The sequence below is a fragment of the Leucopleurus acutus genome (genome assembly GCF_964270905.1).
Source record: "Leucopleurus acutus genome assembly, chromosome: 14".
NCBI lineage: Eukaryota > Metazoa > Chordata > Mammalia > Artiodactyla > Delphinidae > Leucopleurus > Leucopleurus acutus.
In genome coordinates, this window is record NC_139156.1 from 64,792,500 (window position 1) to 64,815,555 (window position 23,056).

The 23,056-nt window shown below is 37.6% G+C and overlaps 2 protein-coding genes across 2 annotated transcripts in view; one reads left to right on the top strand and one right to left on the bottom strand.

The window, feature by feature from the left end:
* The window catches only part of LRRTM3 (leucine rich repeat transmembrane neuronal 3), a gene marked incomplete at its 5' end in the record, with an annotated part of 177,915 nt that extends 171,820 nt beyond the window's left edge, over positions 1 to 6,095 (bottom strand). The window contains one exon of the mRNA XM_082854159.1: positions 4,512 to 6,095. Within this exon, the coding sequence (XP_082710285.1) occupies positions 4,512 to 6,095 (1,584 nt within the window). The remainder of the gene's footprint in view (positions 1 to 4,511) is intronic.
* CTNNA3 (catenin alpha 3) overlaps positions 1 to 23,056 on the top strand; it is a 1,620,647-nt gene that overhangs the window by 701,902 nt on the left and 895,689 nt on the right. The gene's annotated exons all lie outside the window — the stretch shown is intronic.

The window sequence follows — 23,056 nt, forward strand, 5'->3', positions numbered from 1 at the left end:
GATTTGCGAGTGTCAGAGAAATTTGAATCTAAGGCCCATACTCTATTATTTACATGGCCATGATATGTTCCTTAAATCAAAAGAATCATAATATCTTTTTATATAGATTTTCTCTGTAGTATTTCTACTGTGTTCTACCCAACTGTGCAAAAATCAACAATGATTTTGAAGAGTAGGAAAAGTGGGTCCAATTCTGTAGGCTATTATGATGTTAGATTCTAGAAAGTCTTTCTTTCACCTGTGTATTATCTTACTAGTTTTCAAGAGTCATTTAATACAACCTATTTGGCTTTCATCAGTTTTGTTTCTCTTACAACATTTGTAATTAAAATCCACTGATATTACTTTTTGTGTTCATGGTTTATTCCAGCTGCCTCTGATTTTTGATGTAGGTAGCTAAGAGAATACAAGTATAGCAAAATTCCATGGGTTTGCCTAAAATCCAGATTCTAAAGAGAATCCAGGGAAAAGGGAATAAAAGAGGCAACACAGTTTCTGAATTTTTCATTTCTCAGTTCTCATTTGTCATGTCTGGAACTCATTTTGTCTTAGGCTTCATGGCCTGATGCTGTTTCTGATGCTAGTTTAATCCACACTTTAAATAAGCTAGTTGAGTTCTCTTCTTGGTAAATGTCAAGGGAAGAGAAGGTATTTCATGCACCTACAGCATCCTGAAAATCCTTACCAAATCTACAAATCTGACTCTGCATTATCCTTCCCCAGAAGGAGAGCATAATTTCATTATCTATGAATCATCACCTCTTAGACTGTAACATCATTGTCAGAGAGCCTAATAGAACAGTGTTCAGCTGACTGGAAAGGGGGAGGGAGGGAGAGCGCGCTGGGGCAAAGCACAGGTCACTGGCATGGTAACAAACTGGAGAGTTCCAGAGCTGGATGCGGAGGCCTCACTCACTCCACAGCTCAGACACTCCTGACTGGTAAATAACTGATGCTGGTTCTTTCAGTATTAATATTGAAATTTGTTTTCCCCAACTTATTAAATTATATTTCAGTATCCTGCCTATGGAAAATATTCACACTTAATGAAAATATCAGAATATTTGGCCAATGTTGATGATTATAAATACTTAAAAAATATGTCTTATCGATTTTTGTTGCATTATTACTTGCTCTTCATCTTTGGACACTTATTTCTAGCCCTTAGTTCCAGTTCTGTGGCCTCTGGGCATTACTAAATAAGTCAATATACAAAATATAACTTAAAAAATTGTACTATAACCATGTTTCCAAGGGAGATGAACTAAATAAAATTAAAATCTGATTCATGGATTGAAAACCATATGTTGTAAACCACATTTACATAAGGGTTCAGGATAAAAAACTAAATAAAATGTTTGAATAGCTGTGGTTAGTCTAACCAGCCACTGGAGGTCGCTGATGCTCCACAGTAATACAGTCTATTGCCTGTCTATTTAGGCAGTTGACTCACTGAATCAAGAAAAAATGGTTTAAATTCTTTGAAAAGATGTAATGGCAACATCCTTGGAAAATATAAACTCATTTAAAAGAAATATATCTTGCATAATTATTGCTTGGAAGACTGGCACTTGGACTATTAACTCTATGCTGCAGTAGCACTATGTGTACCAGGGCTCATAAAAATTTGGGGATAAAACCCATACAGTTCAGAGACTAAACTGTATTTCCTCTCTCTCTGGTAAAGCATTCAAAGACTGAATCCGTTCTTCTTTGATGCATCTCTGCTGTGTATTTCAACAGGTCAGGCTGTTTATTTAACTGTTGTCACCTTTGAGGAAAGTCAGACACTTAATATAAATTTGGAATAGAAAATGAAATATCAGTTATATTTTTCTAATATGCAATGAGCTTTTAAATACTTATGAGAATAGATTTATGGTATGCAGTCCAAAAAGTGCCATGGGGTGGTGGTGAGGACGATGACTTTTGAGCAGGAGAACATTCATTCACCAGCTGGCTTTGTTAAATTTATAGTGGCGAACTAGTGATTGTCTAACCTACGAGAATTATGTACTGAGAACTAAAGAAGCTTCATTCCCAAAGAGAGGGTAAAGACTTTTTTTTTGGAATTCCATGTACTGAATCAAAATTGCTTTTACAATCTAAGGGATTTTATTTTGGTTCTTCTCTATTATTAAATTTATATGTAGTTAAATTTAGGCATTAAAAAATGACCAACCTTCAAAATTTTGGTCATTCATGTAATCTTAACACACCAAGTGGCTTTGAACTTTAGAAACACTTTTAATACAGCGAACATATTTTATATATACTAGCAGTACCACAGCATCAAGTATTTGCAAGAGTTTCAAAATATGAATATAACTATGCCTTGCCTAAATTTATTTGGTATCCGTGACAAATGAGGGAGAAGATCAAGTCAAAGAATAAAAATGGGCTTTTTCACTTTAACACTGCATTTAATTAAAACAATCATGTTTAGTACAGGTAAAAATGAGGCTGACCAAAGAAAGTTTTGTTTTTAGATGGAGTATGTATTTACTGACATTTTATGAAAAATATGAAATGACAACTTCAGTGCAAAACATCGCAGTAGTTTCAGTCATCCAATTCATTGTACTGCAAGGAAGTATCTGCATTATTAATCACTTGGGAATCCGTGACTATTTGCCATTAATAAATGTATATCCAACAGTTAGGCATGGACAAATATCTTGTAGCTATGATGCTTTTCTGAACTGGTGTCTATTTTAAGGTTTCATCAAAATCAAAGTACAGTTCCTTGAGAAATCTACTTTCGAGGTTCCTTTTTCTTTATTGCTTATAAAAGTATGATTTTTATAATCTGGCTTCTTTGCAATTATATCTCATGGTGACTTGCCTAGATTTTTCCTCTTAGAATATGAAAAGCCTCCAAACTATATAAAAATGCTGGTAAAAATAGCCATTTACTTTTTCTTTTTTGCTGCAGTGATTCTGTTTGGAAAGAACAGGGGCATGGTTAAAGATATAAAGCTTGTTGACAAGCCAAATTAAATGAAACGGGCTCAATGTTGCATTTCCTGATTTTTGTTCCTATAATAGAATTCTTCGTTTTGGAGGATGAAAGAGAATACTGGCTAAAGACATTTTTCTAAAATCTAAATGAACTGTGGTCGAAGTTACTTAAATACAGAAGCTGTGATATTTGTGCTGCAGGCAATAAACTTTCACCACTGACATAAAAACGTGCATGCAGCTTGCAGATTGCCAACAGGGTCTGTACAGAATCATACTGATGAATGGACTTCACAATATAGGTGAACAAGGGGACACTGTAACATGAGCAACAGAAAAGCAAAAGACAACTGCCATGGGGTTGGTCTTTTGTCCCGTAAGATTTATTTTATACGTTTATTAAGGTGTTGTCAAAACTATCCTTTTCAACGAGGCTCTCGGTGGTGGAAAGCGTGTCTTGGAATGTGTTCTCTTTACACCTCTGAATGAAGTGTCAGTCATCAGGGGACTGGTGTGTGTGCAGAGCATAGAGTGGAACACAACAGGACAGCCTGACAAATCCCAAACAGAACAGACAGCTCATGATTCCACTCCCTACATTAGGGTCCTTAAAAGAGCTGGAAAGAGAAATTTTGGTAAGCTTCCAACCACATGCATTTAGCAAGCTGCATTCCCATTTGCAAACCTCATCTCTGAAAACTCCTTAAGGTGAGGAACAGTGGAGGAATCTGCCTCCTGCCTGTTTTATCTATTTATTTATTCATTTATATACTTATTTTAGAAATGTGGAGGCTAGAAGAAATTGACGGTGAAACCTCTAGTCTGATTTTTACAGAGAAGAGTTTCAGAGACAAGGCTTCAGGTCTAAAGCTTTGTATTTTTACAGTCTCCTTGCATTTTGCAGTTGTCTACTTGCAGCATTTTAACCCTTCGACAGTTTTCCCTAGGCTTGCTTTACTGTAATTCAAACACCTCTGGAAACTGCTCGTGGTGCTGCTTTAACAGAGCACCATCTTTCAATAGTTTTCTGCAGTTTTCTTTTTAAGCTAGGCATTGTTTTAAGGCTGTCCCTCAGTGTTCTGTAATCAAGTCCTCATCTAAAATCAGTTCAGGCTCCAAGTACCTGGGATCATTCACTTTTTCCTTGATTTGCCAATGAACTGCAAACCTCCTAGGACTATAGATTCGGTCTTGCCAGAAGGAGAATAACAGCCGATGGGAAGGATTACTTATGAAAGAAGTTTTGTCTTAAAACAAGTGTGACATTAATGGAATCAATAAAGGGTCTTATACAATAGGCATTAAATTAAAGCAGAGTTCAAGCTTCACATTGATTGTGGTATTTAAATTTCAATGGGTTAATTATGTATGAAAGTAAAATGACCAGTATTATGAATGTACTAAAACGGACAGGGAAGGACCTTGCCAGCAAAGGGAGAGGGAGAGGGGTAGGGAGAGGGGCACCACATTCCCTTTATAGTCACCAGAGTTCAATAAAGCACCACTTATTTCCCAGCTTTTAAGAGCGCTTTTATCACAATGGTTCATACCTCACACTCCCTGGAGCCCGATTTGTTATAGGTGCAGGGTCCCGTCCCATTCAGCAGCATCTCGCTGGTCTCCGTGTTGGTGGGTTTATAATCTACATAAAATTCCTGCGTGCTGGGAGTCATTTGCTTTAGGGACTGTCTTTTCTTTTTCCTGTGCCTTCGCATGAGGGAGCGCTGCTGCAGCTGCTTCATGCTGGCAGGGTACCGCTTCCACGACACATAGATAACAAGAAGGATGACGAGCACAGACAGGAAAAGGGCCACGCTCCCTGCGATGATTTTATGGAAAGAGATGTGCTCAGTGTCAGCATCGGTCTCTGGGCCAGGCTCCGTAGCTCCCACTGTGGGGGGCAAAGGGGGTTTGCTCTCATGCTTCGGCCTGGGGAGCTTGGGCTTAAATGTCGGCTTTGGGAGAGCCCTGGCCAGATCAAACCTCTCCGTGGTACTTTTGCCACAGATGCTGTAGTTCTTCACTGCATCGATAACATTTACTCCTTGCAGCTCTTTGGGACTGGCACAGATAATTGTATTCTCCCTCAGTCCTTTAAAATTTTTCAGCCAGTTTACCAGGGAACAAATATTTCTGCTGCATTCCCATATATTCCCGGCAAGACTGATGTCATTGAGGGATATCCAAGAATCCAAAATCTCTTGACCAATAAATGTGAGCTTGTTGGAATCCAGGTTGAGGCGCTGCAGATTTGGGACACACTGGAAAACACTAGGTCCACTAAAAGCTTCGATCTCATTGCCTGATAAATCAAGCCTTTGTAATGAACTCCAGGTCCAGGACATGGTCTGTCCTATGACACTGATTTTATTCCACTGCAAGTAAAGGTTCTGAAGGCTCACCAACCTTGGAAAAAGGGCCAGATTGAGCTTAGAAAATTGATTGTGCTCCAGGTGAAGTTCTTTGAGTCTGATCATGCCTGCAAAGACATTCCTGGCTAAACTTCGGATCCGGTTATATCCCAGGTCCAAAAGTTCCAGGTTGCGGCAGTCTTGGAATATTCGCACGGGGATGTTTCTCAGGGAATTAGATCGTAAATGTAAACTCAGCAGCTTTCGCAGACCCCGAAACTGTTCAGATCCCAGAGAATGCAGCTGATTATAGGACAGATCCAAGTTCCGTAAATTTGTCACAGGTCTGAAGGTATTGTTGAGAAAATAGGAGATTCTGTTGGAACTCAGAATCAACTCTTTGAGTCTGCGTATTCCATTAAAAGCATTCTCATCAATATTGCTGATGTGGTTATGGTCAAGGTACAGCCAGGTGAGCTGGTTGAGCCCTTTAAATTGATTATACTTAAGTTTTTGAAGGCTGTTATAGCGAAGGGACAAACCTAAGCAACCAGCAGATATACTTGAGGGTATCTCCTGTAATTTCTGAGATTCACAATATACCATTTTGCCTTCACACCTACAGCCCTTAGGGCATCCTCGTTCGGCAGAAGAAAGCATTGTCAGTAAGACAGTGGGGGCTATAACCAGTGCTACAGCTGATCCGCTCAGTAGCCTAATTACATTGAAACCTGGAAATAAAAACAACTTAGAAAAGTTATCCCCCCAAAAAAGGAATTCATTTATTTTTTAATCAAGCAAAAATAAGCATGTATTTTCTTTTTTAGAAATTTAAATCTAGATAAAAACATTTAACATCAAATATCATCTCCTTATAATTTAAAGAGATTTGTCTTTAGGCTTTTTTTTTTTTTAATAGTTAAGCAAGGAAACATGGCAACTAAGCAATCGAATTTATAGTCTTAGAGCAGAGCAAGGTAATCTCTACAATAATTAAGGCAGAATTAATTTACAGATTAGTGGATTTTTTGTTTTTTTAAGAAGAAGAGAAGAAAAATGACAAAACATACCCATCCTTTGTATTGTTCAAAGGTCGTCCTTAGGTCTTTGCTTTGGCTTAGGGGGCCACTTGCATGACAGCCCCTGTCAGCTGCACTGTAGTGAGTCAGGGCTCGCTGACACCCAGGAAGAAAAATTGGACCCCTTGGGAGATGGACCGATTTTGGAACATTATTCTTTGCCAGCCACGCAGAACACTCCAAGAACAAATAAATCCCAACACCGCATTTGCAGCAAAACATCAAAATCTTCCTAGGTAATAGGATCTTCATGAATATTACGTTTTTGCATCTTTACAGTTTTTTTGTGGGGGGGCGGTGTAAAAAAAAAAAAAAAAAACTGGCTTCTACAATTTCTTCTTATCGGAAAGCAAGATGTATTCCTCCAGGCAACGTGAGGCTACCTGAGCTGCCACATCTGTATCCCATAGCCCAGCATTTCTGGTGGCGAGCACCCACTTCAGCCACAGCGCTGCATTGGAGCCCGGAAGGCAGGAGAGCCCCGTACCGTGCACACGCTCAGCTCACTTCTGCAGACTGTCATTCCGAAAGCTGCTCGGACTGTTGCTTTGGTTTTAGTGAATGCAGTCTTATGTAAAGCTGCCCCCAGTGGTGAAGAACATTATGGGCATGTGCAGAAATGTCTCTCTTTTATCTTGCAAATGAGCAGGCTTTCTGTTGGAAAATAAATGATTCTTTTGGGTCGCTCAATAGGAACTGAATGGTCACCGTAATCAATAACTAGCAACATTTTCTGTAATTTCCAAGTCTTGTTTTACAATTTGGCAACGTCTTTATTGTCTGCATCCACTTAATCGCTAAACATGCGCTGCCCAGAGTTTTTCTTGAGCTTGACATTAAGTTCACAGACCGAATGTCAATTTTTCTTAACCTTAACATAGCTTTGAACTGAAATTTATAAAATGAATTATTGAGCTGCCTGCCCATTTGACCTCTTGGAGTCACAGCGATTATATTATACAAGGTGTCTCAGGATGCTGGAACACATACATTTTGGAGTAGAGAGGATAACTAGTGACATATAAACTAATGTGTCCAATAACCTCTCTGGTTTTCCCGCAAAAGACATAATTGGTTTCATGGCTTATGACATGGTTTGTTGTTTTGGTTGCTGTCATTTTATTTTTTTAATTACAAGAGAAATAAGCCATATTTAGTGTGAGTACAAGAATCAAGAGATCATCTGGTTCAGTTTATTGATGCTGTTACTATTACACTAGCAATATTTATTGAGCACTTTCTAAGTGCTTTAAATGGGCTATCTTATTCTATCTGTAAACAATATTATGATGTAGGTCCCATTATAACCTTCATTTTGAAGATGAGGAAACCGAGACTTGGAAAGGTAACTTGCTCAAGGTCATATAGCAAGCAAGTGTCAGAACTGAGATTTAGAACCGTAGCTCTCTTAGCTTACACCTCTAACTGCTAGATGATCCTGCTTCAACAACATTGTTATCTTCACTTTAAAATGAGCCAAATGAAAATTATCCTAAGTCATTGTGTCAGGGAAGCCTGTAATAAAATAAAATTCTTGATTTCTAGAATAGGTTTTCATAAACTTCTTTGGTATGAGTCTTCTAAGAAGAATCATAAAAACTAAAGAGGAGAAGCTTAGCCTAATGATTAAGAGGATGAATTTTTGCACCTAGGTTCAAATCCTGGCTGTACTTTACCAGCTCTGTAACCTTCACTAGGTTACTTATCTTCTCTATGCATTAGTTTTCTCTTCTGCAAAATGGGCATAATAACAAAATTCCGTTTCATAGAGGGTTTGAGAATTAAGTCATCTAAATGTCTGTGAAGTACTTAGAATAGTAAGTGGCACGTGATAAGCCTGTGTTAGCTGTTATTTGAATAATGTCAACTTTACTGTATTTGCTGGTATTGCATGTTATTTAGTATTGAATATTGAGTATACTCACTTTCATTTACTCACAAAGAACTACTTCAATGAATATTTTTTATATTGTTTACAGTGGATTTCTGAGATCCTTTCAGTCTTGCCTTCTTTGATGAGAAGAGTTCCTAAATTGCCATCATCTCAACTTTATCTTTAAAATGAGTATCTAGTGGACCATAACTAGTAATTAATGTTTGATTATTTTCTTCCCAGAGCAGAATATGGTAACATGTGCCCCACAGAGAAAACCATTTTGTTTAAAAATAAATGGTAATTTTATAAAAAATAAAAGTGTTAGTCTTAGTTAGATGAATTGGCTGTGGAAAACCCTGGAGAGCTTTCATATCTTCTAAGGATGAGAAGCTTGGTAACAGTCATGATAATCAAAAGGGATCCCATAGACATCATGCAATTCCTCAGATAGTATGCCATTAATAGGGCAGTTTCCTCCCAAATTATTCTTGCTATCAATGCACATAAAGCCCCCAGAGGGCTTGTTAAAAAGATAAATTTCCCAATCCCTCCCCCAAGATTTTGATTCAAGGGGACGGAAGAGGCTACACTTATCAACAGACTCTGATGGACAACTTGGTTTAAAAAATGCACTGTAAGGGAATGAATAAAAATAATAAATTTTCTCCTAGTAGGAAGAGAGGACATATAAATCTATGACATTGTGATATAGATTCTATGAGGACAAAGACAATGTTTTGTCTACTTCAGTTTCCCTGAAACCTGCAATAGTGCTTGGCATATCATAGATGCTCAATAAAGATTTATTGAATAAATACATTTTTATGGGGGTCACAGGTACATTTGATGTAGGATAAACTGGTTATGTAATGCTAGTCTTGTGTACATGGGATTGATCCCTGAAAAGTTTCTTGGCCAGTGAGATTGGATACAGTCTTGGAGAAAGTGTTCTTAAAAAATGTGTGTTATAAGGCAAGAAACTGCGAAGCGGAAATACTCATATGGTCAGCAAGTGATCTTCACTTTTCATGTAGATATCTCTTGTCTTCATAGTTAAACCATAAATTTTATGAGAATAGTAAGTATAGGTTTGAATATTCCCTTCGGCATATTACAACTTTTATCATCTAACATCCCAAATAGGGCTTGGCAACTTGTATCTATTAAAAAAAAGACTAAAGGGAATCATATTTATAACTCCTCTATCATATCTCTGTTGCTTGAAAGGCTCTGATTTTTCTCTTCACCATCCTTGCTTCTCCAAGGGAAGCAGCTATCCGATGTCTGTTTTCCCTAACAGCTGCAGAGGGCTGTTCTATGATGGCCGGAGGCCCCATCAACTTTGTGTTTCTTATTCTTCTCTCATTCCCTGACAGAAGCACAGACGAGCCCACTGAGAAGGTAATTCTCTCACTTTGCTTTTCCTGGGAGAAATCTTCTTGGATCAATTCTGGTGAATAACATTTGCTGCTGCGTCACACACCTTGCCCTTAGTTTTTAGACATTTTCCTGGTACCTTGGCTTCTGATCTTATTTTGCTCCATAGTTCTGACTTCACATTCACCTTTTGGATTTCAAAATTGATGTTTTCTCTTAATGCTGATTATTGATCTCTTCCTCAGTAGTGATCAGTAGCCATTCTTGGATTGGGTCTGACTCCAGGCCCTCTGTGTGGCTCCTACTTTGGCACTAGCTCTTAAGCCAGTACCACCACCAGGTCTATCCTGGTTCAAGGTAGTGAATTGCCTGAAGAGGGAAGACCAGTCAAGAGGCTAGTAGAGAAATCCAAAAATAAAATAGTGCAACGCTAAACCAGACTGAATACTTGAGGCTACAGAAATCACTCCCAAGACATCGAGTAATCTCTCAAAAGAAAAACAAAACCTTGTATTCTAAAAGATTTTAGTAATTTGCTGGTTACTTTTTAAAGTTTATTCTCCTTTTACTTGTTGACTACAGCAAGATGATTATTTCTTACTTGCCTTTCAAAAGAAGCAAAATTATACTACATGATGTATTTAGCAAATTCTTTTGCACTTAACACCACATACAGAAAAAAACCTAAACTACCGGACAACTTAAATTTCCCCAATGAATCTAGGGCCTTAATGATTTATATACTTATGGAATATAATGTCATGTATCTAAAGACTTTTTTTTAATTGCACTGATAGTACTTCAAATAGCTTAACATATTTTGTTTAAATTGGGTAAATAAATCCAACCTTACTTATATGATGGCAAATTTCAGTGTAATATGAAACTGAATTGCCATATATAAACTTAGAAAATCAGGGCTTAAAGTGGATATACTGATATCTTAACAATGGGTTGTTCTCAGAGATTTCATTTATTTAACAGTTTGGGTACCGACTAAGTCCTAGACACGGTTCCAGACACTTAGAGTATATCAGTGTACAAAACAAAGATCTAAGCTTACATTCTGAAGGGGTAAGATGGACAATAAAAAACAAACATAAGTAGTATATTATTAGGTAGTGTGTACTATAGAAAAGTAAGAAAGATAGTGAAGATTAAGAGTGGAAGGGGTGAGATGGATCGTAGTTTTAAAGAGGATGGTTAGGGCCACTAAGAAAGTGGCTTGAACAACCCTTGAAGGAGGTGAGGTTGTTAACCTTAAATATGTATGGGGAGTGACCAGTGCAAAGGCCCTCTGTGGGAGTATATAGTGTGTTCATTGACTAGAAAAAAGGCCAGTCAGTCTTAGAGTGGAGAGAGCAAATGGGAGAGTAATTGGAGATGAAGTCAGAGAGGGAATATACTCTAAAGGGACAAGAGTAGTAAGGAGTAGTAAGGGAAGCCAGTAAGAGGGTTATAATACCAGTCAAGAGAGATGATTGTGGCTTTGGGCCAGTATGGTAGCAGTGGGAGTGGTGAGAATTGGTTAGATTCTAGATTTATGTTTAGGTAAAACCAACAGGAGTTTTTTAATGGATTAGAAGTGAAGGTATGAGATAAAGAGAGAAATTAAAGATGACTGCTGGGGCTTCCCTGGTGGCGCAGTGGTTGAGAGTCCGCCTGCCGATGCAGGGGACGCGGGTTCGTGCCCCGGTCCGGGAGGATCCCACATGCCGCGGAGCAGCTGGGCCCGTGAGCCATGGCCGCTGAGCCTGCGCGTCCGGAGCCTGTGCTCCGCAAAAAAAAAAAAAAAAAAAAAAAAAAAAAAAAGATGACTGCTAGTTTTATGGGCTGAGCAACTGGAGGGATGGCACAGCCATCAGCTGCTTCTGTAGGTCAAGTTCGGGAAATAACATCAAGAGTTCAACACATTTGAATTTTGTTTGAATTTGGTTCTCAACTTTCTTCAGTTTTGTGAGACTTTAATTTTTGCAAACATCTTCTTGTTATTAGGCCTCAAAGAACCATGATGTTTTAAAATCGTTTGTAAAATGACAGAGCAAAATTAGGCACTAACAATAGCAACATGGATTTCTATTCAGATGGTCTGGACAGTGGCAACATCTTTGCAAACTGTCTTAGAAGGCAATGGAATCAAAAGCTTCGATGAAAACTGAAAATTACATAAAGACCAGATATGGGAACATGTGGACTAAGAGTTTTAGGAAATAAATTCGGTAAAAATCCAAAATGTTTTTCTAGAATAATTTAGAGAATGACACATACTTTTTATTGCATATGTCAGTTGACATTTGGAATTTGGAACTGATTCTGGCCAGTCTTCTTAAGGTCTCAGTTTGCTTATCTGCAAAACAGTACTCATAAAACCTGTGCTATGAATCTCTAAAGTTTTTATTTAGGATCAAGTTCCATAATTTATATGTAAATACATTGTAGACTATAAAGTGCTACAAAAGATTTCTGAAATCAGTGTACCTGTGAGAAAATTAATTTTTCTTTGAATTCTGTCTAGGTGCTCTGGTCATGAGCATATACTGGAACAGACATATATCAAGGGTCACTAACATGACCAAGGGCAGAGTCAGAATTTACTAATATTATAAAAAAAAAAAAATTCTCAGTATTCCCTTTCTACTACAGTTTTAATACCACAACCATTTATTATACAGCATACATCATTGACATTCTAACTCATAAAGTGCTTTCACCAATAAGTGCATGTTATCTAGGTGTTGTAAAGAGCTTAATGTTTTTGACTCAGCTACCCTATCATGTAATAAGATAGTCAGAATGCTGCTATAGAGTCCCTACAGCTATGAAAATTTTATTTTCTTCATTTCTAGTTGGTTAGAATACTCAAATGCATTTGTACATTTATAACTATATTCTGATCTTCCATCGAACATTAACATGTCTCTGAAATATCCTTGGTTTCCATCTGCTTGCTTCAAGGGCTCCATTAAAAACCCTGTCTGGTCACATATGGTTATAAGTGAATATGTCTGACTTAGATAAATGGATGAAGAAATTTCCAGGTCTGACCATTAAAATGGTTTCTCAGTGTCTTTTTGGAATGAGGCAAATTCAAATGAATGAGACCTACAAGATTATCCAACACATCTCCCTCTCCCTCACCTAAAGATACATTTATGCTGCAGCATCAATCCATACTCTCAGGTTTTATTGCATTCCTCACTTTTTCTTCCTACAGAGGTAGCCCTAAGCTAAATTTGAGGATAGGGAAAAATAACAAACTCTTAAAATGTAACACTTATTGGTAGACTTCTGAAGATTGAAAAAGACTACATAACTTTGAGGAAACAATTGTTCTTATTTTATTTTTTTAGTGGAAATTTCAAAACATACACAAAAGTAGAGAGTATAGTATAATAAACATTAACAATTATCAATATTTTACTAATTCTGTTCCACCTATCCCCACCTTCCTTCACACACACCCACACTTTTTTTTTTTTTTTCTCTTTCTGGAGTATTTTAAAAGCAAATCTCAGAAATCGTGTCATTTTACATATATGTGTGTGTGTGTGTGTGTGTGTGTATGTGTTTCAGTGTGTAATTCTAACCAGTAAAGACTTTTAATTTAACCATCTAGCATTAGAACACCTAACATATTTAACGATAAGTTCTTAAAGCTGGTTTATGGTCAAGACCTAAGTGAAGCCCAAATATTGCATTTGGTTTTCATGTTTCTGAAGTCTTTCTAATTTTTTAATGCCATCAGTTTATTGGGAGGTACCAGGTCATTTGAACTGTAGCTTGTTCCATGTTTGACGTTCAGTTGATTCCTTCTCCTGTATCATTTAAGTTGTAAGGAGTAAGTTTTAATGGCATACATGTTGAGCAAGAGTCCATTCATTAATTTAAGCAGGATATCCAGCCCCAAATTGATACTTGGGGCATCTATTCACATTTGGTAGCAAAGTTAAGACTTGCATTAACTTTTGAGTAATGTGAGACTTAGAACTTGGAGGAAAATATGTATTTCTGTTTTGTTCTGTTTGTATTACCAGGGAATACAGTAATGGGTCAAATGGCAAGTTTTCAGAGCAATAATTAACATTAAGGTGTCACAAGTCTCGGTTGGTTTACCATTCATATTTACTAGTATTTCTATTCTTCCCTTTCCACTGCACTTGCTTTTTTGCCCATGGTCATCAAAAGCAATTATTTGCTTTGTTCCTTGCTAAACAAACCTGCTAATTTTTATATTAATATTGGAATAGTCTTCTAACAGAGGCTCAAAAAATTACTTTCAAGAGAACAGCCATCAAAATTCATTTGTAGTCATTTTACTGAGAGAAATCAGTTTTCTAACTTTTCATCTGGAACAAAGTCCATGAAGGAACATGTGGCACCAGAGCCACATTGTAAAATTTATAGTCCTATATATATTCCCAAAATTCTTATGATTTCTCACAATAGAACAAAGGAGTTTTAGAGTAACTATAAAAGTCTCTTACAAATTTGTACCTTAATATTTGATGTTTTACTTTAAATGATTGTATGACTGTGCTTTGAATATAAAGTCAATATTATTTAAACGGTATAATAATAAACATTTTGCTATATTTGCTTTACATGTGTTCTGATGTACAAGTTTTTTTTAAAGAAAATTTTCTGTCTTAGTCCATTTGGGCTATTGTAACAGAATGTGATAGATTGGGTGGCTTATAAACAACAGAAATGTATTTCTCACAGTTCTGGAGGCTGGGAAGTCCAAGATCAAGATGTGGTCAGATTCCATGTTTGGTGAGATTGCATTCCTGCCTCCTGCTTCACAGACTGCCACCTTCTCTCTGGAACTTCACATAGCTTAAGTGGTAAGGGAGCTCTCAAGGGCCTCTTTACTAAGGACACTTATCCCATTCACCTAATCACCTCCCAAAGGTTCCACCTCCAAATACCATCACTTTGGGGATTAGGTTTCAACATATGATTTGGTGGACGTGGAACACAAACATTCAGTCTATAGGTTTTCTATTGTACTTTTAAAGCATTCTGTATAATAGTTTCAATGGGTACACTAGTATATTTTAAAATTTGCCTTCCTGACAAATATGTTGGCATTAAGAATTAAATCCGGGCCCTGAACAAAGATGGCGGAGTAGAAGGATGTGCTCTCACACCCTCTTGTGAGAACACCAGAATCACAACTAGCTTCTGGACAGTCATCAACAGGAAGACACTGGAACTCACCAAAAAAGATACCTGACATCCAAAGACAAAGGAGAAGCCACAATGAGACAGTAGGAGGGGATCAATCACAGTAAAATCAAATCCCATAAATGCTGGGTGGATGACTCACAGACTGGAGAACACTTATACCACAGAAGGCCACTCACTGGAGTGAAGGTTCTGAGCCCCACATCAGGCTTCCAAACCTGGGGATCCAGCAACAGGAGGAGGAATTCCTAGAGAATCAGACTTTGAAGGCTAGTGGGACTTGATTGCAGGACTTCGACAGGACTGGGGGAAACAGAGGCTCCACTCTTGGAGGGCACACACAAAGTAGTGTGCGCATTGGGACCCAGGGGAAGGAGCAGTAACCCCAGAGGAGACTGAACCAGACCTACCTGCTAGTGTTGGAGGGTCTCCTCAAGAGGCGGGGGTGGCTGTGGCTCACCATGGGGACAAGGCCACTGGCAGCAGAAGTTCTGGGAAGTACGCCTTGGCGTGAGCCCTCCCAGAGTCTGCCATTAGCCCCACCAAAGACCCATGTAGGCTCCAGTGTTGAGTTGCCTCTGGCCAAATAACCAACAGGGAGGGTACCCAGCCCCACCCATCAGCAGTCAAACAGATTAAAGTTTTACTGAGCTCTGTCCACCAGAGCAATCCCCAGCTCTACCCACCACGAGTCCCACCCATCAGGAAACTTGTACAAGCCTCCTAGATATCCTCATCCACCAGAGGTCAGACAGCAGAAGCAAGAAGAACTATAATCCTGTAGCCTGTGGAACAAAAACCACATTTACAGAAAGATAGACAAGATGAAAAAGCAGAGGTCTATGTACCAGATGAAGGAACAAGATAAAACTCCAGAAAAACAACTATATGAAGTGGAGATAGGCAACCTGCCAGAAAAAAATTCAGAATAATGATAGTGAAGATGATCCAGGACCTCGGAAAAAGAACGGAGGCAAAGATCGAGACGATGCAAGAAATGTTTAACAAAGACTTAGAAGAATTAAAGAACAAACAAACGGAGATGAACAATACAATAACTGAAATGAAAACTACACTAGAAGGAATCAATAGCAGAATAACTGAGGCAGAACAGATAAGTGACCTGGAAGACAGAATGGTGGAATTCACTGCTGCAGAACAGAATAAAGAAAAAATAATGAAAAGAAATGAAGATAGCCTAAGAGACCTCTGGGACAACATTAAACGCAACAACATTCGCACTATAGGGATCCCAGAGGGAGAAGAGAGAGACAAAGGACCTGAGAAAATACTGAAGAGATTATAGTCGAAAACTTCCCTAACATGGGAAAGGAAATAGCAACGCAAGTCCAGGAAGCGCAGAGAGTCCGATACAGGATAGACCCAAGGAGAAACACACCGAGACACATAGTAATCAAATTGGAAAAAATCAAAGACAAAGAAAAATTATTGAAAGCAGCAAGGGAAAAATGACAAATAATATACAAGGGAACTCCCATAAGGTTAACAGCTGATTTCTCAGCAGAAACTCTACAAGCCAGAAGGGAGTGACATGATATACTTAAAGTGATGAAAGGGAAGAACCTACAACTAAGATTACTCTACGGGGCAAGGATCTCATTCAGATTTGATGGAGAAATCAAAAGCTTTACAGACAAGCAAAAGGTAAGAGGATTCAGCACCACCAAACCAGCTCTACAACAAATGCTAAAGGAACTTCTGTAAGTGGGAAACACAAGAGAAGAAAATGACCTACAAAAACAAACCCAAAACAATTAATAGAATTGTCATAGGAACATACATATTGATAATTACCTTAAACGTGAATGGATTAAATGCTCCAACCAAAAGACACAGGCTTGCTGAATGGATACAAAAACAAGACACATATATATGCAATCTACAAGAGACCCACTTGAGACCTAGGGACACATACAGACTGAAAGTGAGGGGATGGAAAAAGATATTCCATGCAAATGGAAATCTAAAGCTGGAGTAGCAATAGTCATATCAGATAAAATAGACTTTAACATAAAGAATGTTACAAGAGACAAGGAAGGACACTACATAATGATCAAGGGATCAATCCAAGAAGAAGATATAACAATTATAAATATATATGCACCCAACATAGGAGCACGTCAATACATAAGGAAACTGCTAACAGCTATAAAAGAGGAAATTGACAGTAACACAATAATAGTGGGGAACTTTAACACCTCACTTACACCAATGGACAGATCAGCCAACATGAAAATAAATAAGACACAGAAGCTTTAAATGACACAATAGACCAGATAGATTTAATTGATATTTATAGGACATTCCATCCAAAAACAGCAGATTACACTTTCTTCTCAAGTGCACACAAAACATTCTCCAGGATAGATCACATCTTGGGTCACAAATCAAACCTCATTAAATTTAAGAAAATTGAAATCATATCAAGCATCTTTTCTGACCACAACGCTGCGAGATTAGAAATGAGTTACAGGGGAAAAAAACGTAAAAAACACAAACCCATGGAGGTTAAACAGTACGTTACTAAATAACCAAGATATCACTGAAGAAATCAAAGAGGAAATCAAAAAATACCTAGGACAAATGACAATGAGAACACAATGATCTAAAACCTATGGGATGCAGCAAAAGCAATTCTAAGAGGGAAGGTTATAGCTATACAAGCCTACCTCAAGAAACAAGAAAAATCTCAAATAAACAGACTAATTTTACACCTAAAGGAACTAGAGAAAGAAGAACAAACAGAACCCAAAGTTAGCAGAAGGAAAGAAAACATAAAGATTAGAGCAGAAATAAATGAAATAGAAACAAAGAAAACAATAGCAAAGACCAATAAAACTAAAAGCTGGTTCTTTGAGAAGATAAACAGAATTGATAAACCACTAGCCAGACTCATCAAGAAAAAGAGGGAGAAGACTCAAATCAATAAAATTAGAAATGAAACAGGAGAAGTTACAACAGACACTGCAGAAATACAAAGCATCCTAAGAGACTACTACAAGCAACTCTATGCCAATAAAATGGACAACCTGGAAGAAATGGACAAATTCTTAGAGAGGTATAACCTTCCAAGACTGAACTGGGAAGAAATAGAAAATATGAACAGACCAATCACAAGGAATTAAATTGAAACTGTGATTAAAAATCTTCCAACAAACAAAAGTCCAGGACCAGATGGCTTCACAGGTGAATTCTATAAAACATTTAGAGAAGAGCTAACACACCCATCCTTCTCAAACTCTTCCAAAAAATTGCAGAGGAAGGAACACTCCCAAACTCATTCTACGAGGCCACCATCACCCTGATACCAAAACCAGACAAAGATACTACAAAAAAAGAAAATTACAGACCAATATCACAGATGAATATAGATGCAAAAATCCTCAACAAAATAGTAGCAGATAGAATCCAAAAACACATTAAAAGGATCATACCCTATGATCTAGTGGGATTTATCCCAGGGATGCAAGGATTCATCAATATATGCAAATCAATCAATGTGATACACCATGTTAACAAAGTGAAGAATAAAAACCATACGATCATCTCAATAGATGCCGAAAAAGCTTTTGACAAAATTCAACACCGGTTTATGATAAAAACTCTCCAGAAAGTGGGCACAGAGGGAACCTACCTCAACATAGTAAAGGCCATATACAACAAACCCATAGCAAACATCATTCTCAATGGTGAAAAACTGAAAGAATTTCCTCTAAGGTCAGGAACAAGGCAAGGATGTCCACTCTCACCACTATTATTCAGCATAGTTCTGGAAGTCCTAGCCACAGCAATCAGAGAAGCAAAAGAAATAAAATAATACAAATTGGAAAAGAAGAAGTAGAACTGTCACTGTTTGCAGATGACATGATACTATACATAGAGAATCCTAAATGTGCCACCAGAAAACGATTAGAGCTAATCAATGAATTTGGTAAAGTTGCAGGATAGAAAATTAATGCACAGAAATCTCTTGCATTCCTATACACTAATGATGAAAAATATGAAAGAGAAATTAAGAAAACACTCCCATTTACCGCTGCAACATAAAGAACAAAATACCTAGGTATAAACCTACCTAGCGAGACAAAAGTCCTGTATGCAGAAAACTATAAGACACTGATGAAAGAAATTAAAGATGATACCAACAGATGGAGAGATATACCGTGTTCTTGGATTGGAAGAATCAATATTGTGAAAATGACTATACTACCCAAAGCAATCTACAGATTCAATGCAATCCCTCTCAAATTACCAATGGCATATTTTATAGAGCTAGAACAAAAAATCTTAAAATTTGCATGGAGACACAAAAGACCCTGAATAGCCAAAGCAATCTTGAGGGAAAAAAATGGAGCTGGAGGAATCAGACTCTCTGACTTCAGACTATACTACAAAGCTACAGTAATCGAGACAATATGGTACTGGCACAAAAACAGAAACATAGATCACTGGAACAAGATAGAAAGCCCAGAGATAAACCATGCACCTATAGTCAACTGATGTATGACAAAGGAGGCAAGGATATATAATGGAGAAAAGACAGTCCCTTCAATAAGTGGTGCTGGGGAAACTGGATAGCTACAGGTAAAAGAATGAAATTAGAACACTCCCTAACACCAAACACAGAAATAAACTCAAAATGGATTCAAGACCTAAATGTAACACTGGACACTTTAAAACTCTTAGAGGAAAACATAGGAAGAACACTCTTTGACATAAATTGCAGCAAGATCTTTTTTGACCCACCTCCTAGAGTAATGGAAATCAAAACAAAAATAAACAAATGGGACCTAATGAAACTTCAGAGCTTTTGCACCACAAAGGAAACCATAAGATGAAAAGACAACCCTCAGAATGGGAGAAAATATTTGCAAATGAATCAACAGGCAAAGGATTAATCTCCAAAATATATAAACAGCTCATGCAGGTCAATATTAAAAAAACAAACAACCCAATCCAAAAATGGGCAGGACACCTAAATAGACATTTCTCCCAAGAAGACATACAGATGGCCCAGAAGCACATGAAAAGCTGCTCAACATCACTAATTATTAGAGAAATGCAAATCAAAACTACAATGAGGTATCACCTCACACCAGTTAGAATGGGCATCATCAGAAGATCTACAAACAGCAAATGCTGGAGAGGGTGTGGAGAAAAGGGAACCCTCTTGCACTGTTGGTGGGAATGTAAATTGATACAGTCACTCTGGAGAACAGTATGGAGGTTCCTTAAAAAACTAAGAATAGAATTACCATATGATCCAGCAATCCCACTACTGGGTATATATCCGGAGAAAACCATAATTCAAAAAGACACATGCACCCCAATGTTCATTTCAGCACTATTTACAATAACCAGGTCATGGAAGCACCATAATGCCCATCGACAAATGAATGGATAAAGAAGATGTGGTACATATATACAATGGAATATTACTCAGCCATAAAAAGGAACGAAATTGGGTCATTTGTAGAGACTTGGATGGATCTAGAGACTGTCATACAGAGTGAAGTAAGTCAGAAAGAGAAAAACAAATATCATATATTAACGCATATATGTGGAACCTAGAAAAATGTTACAGGTGAACCAGTTTGCAGGGCAGAAACTGAGACACAGATGTAGAGAGCAAACGTATGGACACCAAGAGGAGAAAGTGGCGGGGGGGTGTGGGTGGTGGTGTGATGAACTGGGCCATTGGGATTGACATGTATACACTGATGTGTATAAAATTGATTACTAATAAGAACCTGCTGTATAAAAAAGATAAAATTCAAAAATTCAAAAAAAAAAAAAGAATTAAATTTCCTAACCCCCAGGTGGGGAAAGACGATAGAAATCTTGATTTGGAGAAAAAAGGTTAATATTCCATTGGTTAGTTCTATTTTTGTTTCTGAAACAATGTTTGTTGGTTTTTGGTTTTATGCTGGAGACCTAAGAGATTTTAAACTTCTGATAGAAAAGAAATTCTGAAAAGAAAAAGAAAGAAAAGAAATTTTACATAGGTTGGCAGTGTAGTAGCAACGAATAGGAGCTGTGGGTCCTTATGTTACATGAAAATATTTCAGTCTATTTGGGGACTTCCTTAAACTGGGCTGGAGAACCCTTCTCTGTAACATAAATACTTTCAATCCTGATTGAAAATTACTTCCCTTAAGAGTGTGGGGAATGCTTAGGAATCTCCTGTGGCTCACAGCAGAGCCCCCATGTGGCAAAATTGTGATTCAGGCAGAAACTGACTGAGTCCTTGGAAGTAAAGCCATGCATCTCTCATAAAAATAAAATTTCTTTATCTGGTACTGAGTTGGGAATTTATTAATTCAGTGAATATTTATCAAGCTCTTATACCATTCTTGGTGCTGGGGATGCAACAGTGAGTAAGACCAAGCACTTACCATCAGAGGACTTGCATTCTAGTTGCATGCATCACTAGATGAGATAGTAAAAAATAAACATTATAGGCACACATTACAATGTCAACTAGAGATATAAGTGCTATGAAGAAAAATAACAGAGTTTACGGGCTAGTGACAGTTTGATGGAGTGGTCAGAAAATCCCTTTCTGAGGACTTCACGTTTGAGAGCAAGTAGAAGACAACTCATGTGACTCTGTGTTCTCTCAGATGTAATCTCCCTTTGGGATTTTCGTTGATCACCACCAACACCTTTACAGTGTTGCTGCTCCTCCTTTGACACTTCAGCCCAAGAGTGGACATAATTTCCTTTTGGAACAAGTGGCACAGCTGAAAGTTTAGATAACATTTTAAGAAATTCTTTTAAAAACTAAAAAATCTAGGAGATAACACAATGAGAAAAAACAAAGCAGTATGACTCATACAGTGATTCTTATACAGAGTTAGCTTTCTGAGATCCAGTTTTCTGATTGGGGGTTGTCATCAGGAATATTTGCTCCAACAGATGTGACCCCACCCACTCAAAGACTGTTGCAGGCCTCAGCAGTCATATCTCATCCTCGCACAATAAGCCCACTGTTTAAACAAGAGTTTCACACATGCAAGAAAAAGAGAAGCCTTTCCCCCAGGAATCTCCTTTCCTCTCCCTCAGTGATTTTCTTTCATCTCCAAATCATGGTCTTCAGGTACCTATGTTGACCCAGTTCTTCTGGATCTTTTTTTTTCCCACTTACCAACAAATGAATTACATGGTATTAGCTGATAATGGCTTATAGTGTTACCCTTCTCAGTGTACTTGAAATTTAGTAGGTAACTCTGAGAAATGGGAAATATTAAGGTATCAGAGAACTGAATTTTTTGTACATAGTTTGAAAAGCAAATATGAGAAAAGATTTGTATTAAAAATACCCATACTTCAGAACCATTTTTTTCTTCCATATATATGTGTTAGCATACAGTATTTGTTTTTCTCTTTCTCACTTACTTCACTCTGTATGACAGACTGTAGATCCATCCACCTCACTACAAATAACTCAGTTTCGTTTCTTTTTATGGCTGAGTAATATTCCATTGTATATATGTGCCACATCTTCTTATCAATTCATCTGTCGATGGACACTTAGGTTGCTTCCATGTCCTGGCTGTTGTAAATAGAGCTGCAATGAACATTGTGGTACATGACTCTTTTTGAATGATGGTTTTTTCAGGGTATATGCCCAGTAGTGGGATTGCTGGGTCGTATGGTAGTTCTATTTTTAGCTTTTTAAGGAACCTCCATACTGTTCTCCATAGTGGCTGTATCAATTTACATGGGTAAGCTGGGATGAAGTGAGAGAGTGGCATGGACTTATATATACTACCAAATGCAAAATAGGTAGCTAGTGGGAAGCAGCCGCCTGGCACAGGGAGATCAGCTCGGTGCTTTGTGACCACCTAGAGGGGTGGGATAAGGAGGGTGGGAGGGAGACGCAAGAGGGATATATGTATATGTATAGCTGATTTGCTTTGTTATAAAGCAGAAACTAACCCACCATTGTAAAGCAATTATACTCCAATAAAGATATTAAAAAAATAAAAATTAAAAATATAAAAATACCCATACTTGCTTTTCCTTCTCAGCTTCTTCACCAATTACTCTTTTAGATTCAGTCACTTTATTTTATTTTTTTTCAGTCACTTTATTTTAACTATCATTTCCTTCTCATAATATTTCTGAATTTTGTTGAGATTTTCATTTCTTGCTATTGTAACTGAAGATTTAGTATCATCCTTTCTCTCACTGTCCCACTT